Source organism: Ixodes scapularis, unplaced genomic scaffold, assembly GCF_016920785.2.
Source record: "Ixodes scapularis isolate PalLabHiFi unplaced genomic scaffold, ASM1692078v2 PGA_scaffold0__279_contigs__length_252992795, whole genome shotgun sequence".
Lineage (NCBI taxonomy): Eukaryota > Metazoa > Arthropoda > Arachnida > Ixodida > Ixodidae > Ixodes > Ixodes scapularis.
In genome coordinates this window covers 217,432,656-217,438,655 of record NW_024609835.1, presented here as the reverse complement: position 1 = coordinate 217,438,655, position 6,000 = coordinate 217,432,656, and the positions used below count along the sequence as shown (strand labels likewise).

The following is a 6,000-nucleotide window of genomic DNA, read 5'->3' as shown; positions in this document are numbered from 1 at the left end:
AGGTGACGTATGCATTCTCAGATATTGAGCGATGTAGAACTTCAGTAGAATGGAAGGTTCAAATAGAAGTTAAATGTCGTAAATATGTCACTGGCTGGTATATGGTCAGAGGTGGGCTGGAATTGTGTGTGTGTGCATGCATGCGTAGAGGTGGGGAGCGGGCAGTCACTTTATTTTTCTTATCGCATGTGAAAACCACGCGACAAAAATACCAGTTCTATAGCTGCTTTGGCGTTAGCGATACTCGCAAGCCCTCAAAGCCTAACATTGCCAATGATCGCGATTTATCTTAAAGGCCGTCAACCAGACACGCGATTCTGCAAGGCAGAATATCCTTCTCACCATGGGGGAGGGTGACACAGGCAACGGTGAACAGTGTGGAAGTGGGAGAGGAGGAAGCGAGGAGAAGTGGAAAGCGTGAACTGGTCGTCGGTCTTTAAATAGCTGGACTACTAAACGTAACCCGCAGGTCTATTTAAACAAACTGTGAGCACAATACATGCTCACCATGTCATGTGCGACACCAAGGAAACGGGCTTCATAAGACAAGCGCGTGCATAAGTTAGTTTTTTTAAATTCTATTTTAAAACAGATACATTAAGAAAATAACAGACAAACCTAAAACGTTGTGCTTCTTTTAATACATTAAAAAAATACACCATGACATCAGATGAGACGAACTTTTTCATCTACTTAACAAAAAAAAAGGGTGCATATTTTTACATAAGTCGACGGACGAGTAAAAGGAATATGAATCCCCGTGGTCTTTTTAAAGAAAATACTATTAAGAGTCCCAAGATGGGCGAGGTATTATTATATCAAGTGTTGATTTTTATTTTTTTTTATTTTATTTTATCTGTAAAAGTAATTTCACCGCTATAAGTTTGTTTGTTTAGTAGGTTAAGAGAATTCTTAGATTGGTTACAGTATGCATATTATATACTATTTGCAAATATATGGCAAGAGTGGGCATGGAAACAGCCTGAGGATGCAGTCTTCTAATCCGTTCTGCTTCATTGTACAGATCCTGCTTTGCCTGTGTTCAGCGCCTGTCTGGGCATCGCCGTTTTCTCAAGTCATCGTCACAACAACGCTGGCCACGGAAGGATTTCCAGTTTTTCAAGATAAATCCGACGCACGTTTTGGCGTACTCGCGTACTGGCCGCAGTATGCCTTTACCCGGCACAAGGAAGCTACCCCATCGACATCGACACTAATCAACGAGGCTTCAAAACCGTGGAACGTCGCCAGTTCTGTCAGTGGGCATGGAAACAGCCTGAGGATGCAGTCTTCTAATCCGTTCTGCTTCATTGTGCAGATCCTGCTTTGCCTGTGTTCAGCGCCTGTCTGGGCATCGCCGTTTTCTCAAGTCATCGTCACAACAACGCTGGCCACGGAAGGATTTCCAGTTTTTCAAGATAAATCCGACGCACGTTTTGGCGTACTCGCGTACTGGCCGCAGTATGCCTTTACCCGGCACAAGGAAGCTACCCCATCGACATCGACACTAATCAACGAGGCTTCAAAACCGTGGAACGTCGCCAGTTCTGTCAGTGGGCATGGAAACAGCCTGAGGATGCAGTCTTCTAATCCGTTCTGCTTCATTGTACAGGTGGGTTCCTCTCCGTCGTTACATACTAGACGAACGAATAACGTCGTTCTTCTGCTGTTTCCATGCCCAAGTGTTATTTGTGTTACGGTCATTGAGTGTTATGATGTGGTAAAATCGTTACTAGCACTTTCGGGCGACATTGAACTTAATCCCGGCCCCATGAGCGACGTTCAAGCGAAACAATTCGCAGATTTGATGCGGCTGGTGAGGGATATGAATGAAAGATCTTTGAAATCTGAAGTTGGGCAAAACAGTTTACTAGACAGTGTGAAAGAAATAAGAGAAAGTCAGAGTTCAATCGAAAGAAAAATTAACGACATCGGTAATCGACTTACGCTTGTCGAGAATAAAGTATCTGCGCTTGAATTGGTTGACCAAGATTTCAACACAGTAAAATGTCTCGCTGAAAAATTAAATGATGACAACGCCACTTTGAATGACCGTCTAAACGACCTTGAAGATCGATCACGTAGGGATAATCTAATTATTTATGGTTTGGCGGATTCTCCGTCCGAAACTCTGTCCGTTACTGAAAGAAAAGTTCTCGAGCTTGCTTCTGGCTCTCTTGAGTTACAGGTGCCCCCAGACTGCATTGAGCGCTCACACCGCGTCGGTGCTTTTAGTGCCAATCGCTGTCGCCCAACAATAGTGAAATTCTCCTCCAATAAAGTCAAAAATTATGTATTTTCGTCGCGTTTTAAGTTGAAAGGTAGTGACATTTACATCTGTGAAGATTTCTCGCCAGCAACCCGCCAAGCTAGGAAAAAACTAACTGAGTTTGGAAAAGCCTCTAAAAATGTGTTTCAACTACGCTACAATAAACTGTTTATTAACAAGAGGTGTTATATGTATAACTCAGTGTCTGACGAAGTGTTTGATCTCGGTGCTGGTCCTGATAGGAGTGAAGGTGATAACGTCAACAGGCCTCCCCTTAACTTGCATCAAACGCCCTCATCTGATAGGCGCGAATGAGATAACGTTAACATGCTTCGTAACACACATCAAGCGTCTTCTTCACCATAACATGTGGCAAGGGGCGTGGGTGCTATTCCTTTTTCCAAAAATGTGTCAGCACTTTTTAGCAATATAAGGAGTATTTTACGTCATCGTGATGAATTGTGTTCAGTTATTGATTCCTGTAGCGCTGACGTAGTAGCTTTAACCGAAACGTCGCTGTCATCGAATGTTCGGAATTGTGAATTATTCAGTTGTGATAAGCGTTTTAATGTCTACCGTTGTGATAGGGGTGCACGAAATGGAGGTGGCGTTTTATTGGCAGTTGCCGATCACATTGATTCTTTCTGTGTGCGTTTGAATAGTGATTTAGAAATAGTTTGTTGTTGCTTGTGTTTGAACTTCCAAAAAGTTATCTTAACCGTGTGTTATCGTCCGCCATCAGCTAATCCTTCTTTTGTTTCGAATATTCATGATGTTTTGAACTCAATAATAGTGCGCTTTCCTTCATCTCCTATACTCCTCCTTGGTGATTTCAATTATCCTCAAATAAAATGGTCTCACCCGCATATTTTCTCTAACCCTTTCTCATCAGATGCGGAAGATTTTATAAAGTTATGTGATGACTTCAGCTTTTCGCAGCTGGTGTCTCTTCCTACTCGAATCACTGCTACAACTGCAAACGTATTAGATCTCATTTTGTCAACTTCACCTGAACTTATTTCTTCTGTTACTTTCATGCCGGCTCTCAGCGACCATTCGCTACTACATTTTTCACTTGATGTGCCAGCCAAAACAGCACAGCGAACTCTTAAAACAATACGAGACTATGGTAGAGGTGACTATGACTCTATTAATGGTGCCCTTGGCTTTTTTCTTAACGATTACTTAGACCACTTTTCTGACCGTTCTTTATAATTAAATTGGACATTGTTTAAGACGCATGTTGAGCTCCTAACCAATAAACATGTACCGCTACGTAACATCCCAATTGTTTCGAATTCCCCTTGGTTCAATAACACTCTAAAAAGACTTTCCAATAAAAAGAAGCGCAAATTTCGTGCAGCAAAGTTAACAAATTCGGAGGTTAAATGGCTCCAGTATCATGAGGCTGCCAATGCTTATAAAAGTGCAATCGCGGATGCAAAGTCAGTTTATTTTTCTATCACCCTGCCATCACTACTAACCAACAACGTCAAACAGTTTTGGAAGGCGATTAACGGCAATAAAAACACCACACTGTCTCTGTTTACTTTATCAGGTGAACCTGTTTCCTCCGATGACTGTGCAAATGTTTTCAATTCTACTTTTGTTGAATCATTTTCAAACTGTATTTCTTCAACTTTACCTCAACTTCAACAACGCGCTTTTCTGCCCATGTATCCCATCTTAATTCAAACAAGTGGAATTATAAAGATAATTGAACAGCTAAAAATATCCTGCTCCGCGTGAGTTGACGGAATTAATTCTAAATTTTTGCTAAGAACAAAAGAGTATTCTTCTATAATACTGTCTAAATTATTTGAGCAATCACTTACTCTAGGTTGTTTACCTGACGATTGGAAGGTGGGTAAAGTGGTGCCCGTGCATAAAACCGGTGATCATCATTCTCCTCTCAATTACCGTCCCATTTCCATAACAAGCATTCCGTGTAAAATTCTTGAGCATATTATTTTTTCTCATCTCGTTCAACACCTAGAATCCAATTCATTCTTTGCTCCTGCACAACATGGCTTCCGTAAATCATTTTCGTGTGAAACTCAGCTACTCACCTTCACTCATGACCTTCACCTTATTCTTGATCATGGTTCCCAGGTGGATTGTATTTTCCTTGATTTCGCCAAAGCTTTCAATAAGGTGTCACATAATCTATTACTCCATAAGCTTAGCAAACTTAACATTGATCAGGATGTACTTTCATGGATTCGCGCTTTCCTTAATAACCGATCTCAATTTGTGTCTGTGATTAATACCTCTTCAAGTCCAGCTCCCGTGACATCAGGCGTACCTCAAGGCTCAGTGTTAGGTCCCCCTGCTCTTTCTTATTTTTATCAACGACTTACCTTCCTGCGTTTCGTCCTCTATTAGCTTATTTGCAGATGATTGCGTTCTTTACCGAGAAATAACTAACGCCTCCGATGTTGCTATCCTTCAGTCTGACCTTGATTGCGTTTCTAATTGGTGTAACAAATGGAACATGCAGCTCAACACTAACAAATGTAAAGTAATGACTGTTTCTCGTCTTAACCCGCACTCTACTTTCTACTATCTAAACAGTGTTTTGTTGGAAGGTGTATCATCGTATAAGTACTTGGGGATCCATATTTCGTCGAACCTGTCTCGGGAGCCTCGTATTCGCTACATAACTAACAATGCTAACCGCATGCTTGGCTTTTTCAAACGTAATTTTCCATCTGTTCCTGTATCTCTCAAGCTACTACTATACAAAACCCTTGTCCGCTCAAAATTGGAATACGCCTCCCCTATATGGGATCCCGGTACTGACTTACTTACAACAGCAGTCGAAGCTATTCAAAATAGATCTGTTCGCTTCATTCTTACTAACTATCACCGTACGTAGTGCAAGCGTAACATCCATGAAAACGTTTTTAAACCTACCTAACATTTCTTCACGTCGTGAGTTATCCCGTCTTTGTCTGTTTCATAAAATTTATCATCACAATTCTTCCTTGCATCAAAAATTACTAACCCCTCCCTCATATATCTCGCCACGCGTCGATCACCAACACAAAATCGGTCTACCTGTTTGTAAAACCACTACTTTTTATAATTCATTCATCCCCAAAACAACAATCACGTGGAACCACCTTCCATCGTCAGTTGTGTCTGTAACAGATGCCACCATGTTTAAGCGTTGTTTAACCACTTTTCTAAGTTAAACTTTCTTATGTTCGTGTTTCTATTCTTAGGTTGTCATTTTGTTTTTTAGTGATTTTACTTTGTAACCCACTCCCCTCTGTAATGCCCTCGGGCCCTGAGGGTACAATAAATAAATAAATAAACCTAAAGCCCTCGTGAGTTAAGATATCCCAACTCCACGCTTCTAATGTTGCCTTTCAGGTAATTGTTTTTTTATAGTGTGATATGTTCAAGTACACTATGCCAATATTTATAATAAAGATTAGCTTATTTCTTTTTGAAACCCACAGACCTAAGTAGCTCGTAACTTATGAGTTTCTAACGGTGTCTGTAGAGAGGCGAACGAGAGAATAAACCGTGTTTGTTAGAAATAAAGAAATGCGTCAGGTCGAGACCGACACAAATCATCATGCGCAGCTGCCGCGAGCCAACGGATATTTATAAGAAAGGAGGGGAAAACGCTCCGGCGCCCCGCACTCGCAGAAGCGGAGTGCCGGGTGAACTTCCGTCCATTGGTGTACATGGCGCGTATGCCGCGTACGTAGCACTAATGT

General features: G+C 41.4%; 1 protein-coding gene across 1 annotated transcript in view; it reads left to right on the top strand.

Moving 5' to 3' along the window:
- The first annotated feature begins 973 nt into the window (after positions 1–973).
- The window catches only part of LOC120838719, a 165,870-nt gene continuing 160,843 nt past the window's right edge, over positions 974–6,000 (top strand). Inside the window, exons 1-2 of the mRNA XM_042294065.1 lie at positions 974–1,255; positions 1,319–1,816. Coding sequence (XP_042149999.1) covers positions 989–1,255; positions 1,319–1,816 — 765 coding nt within the window. The 5' untranslated portion in view covers positions 974–988. The remainder of the gene's footprint in view (positions 1,256–1,318; positions 1,817–6,000) is intronic.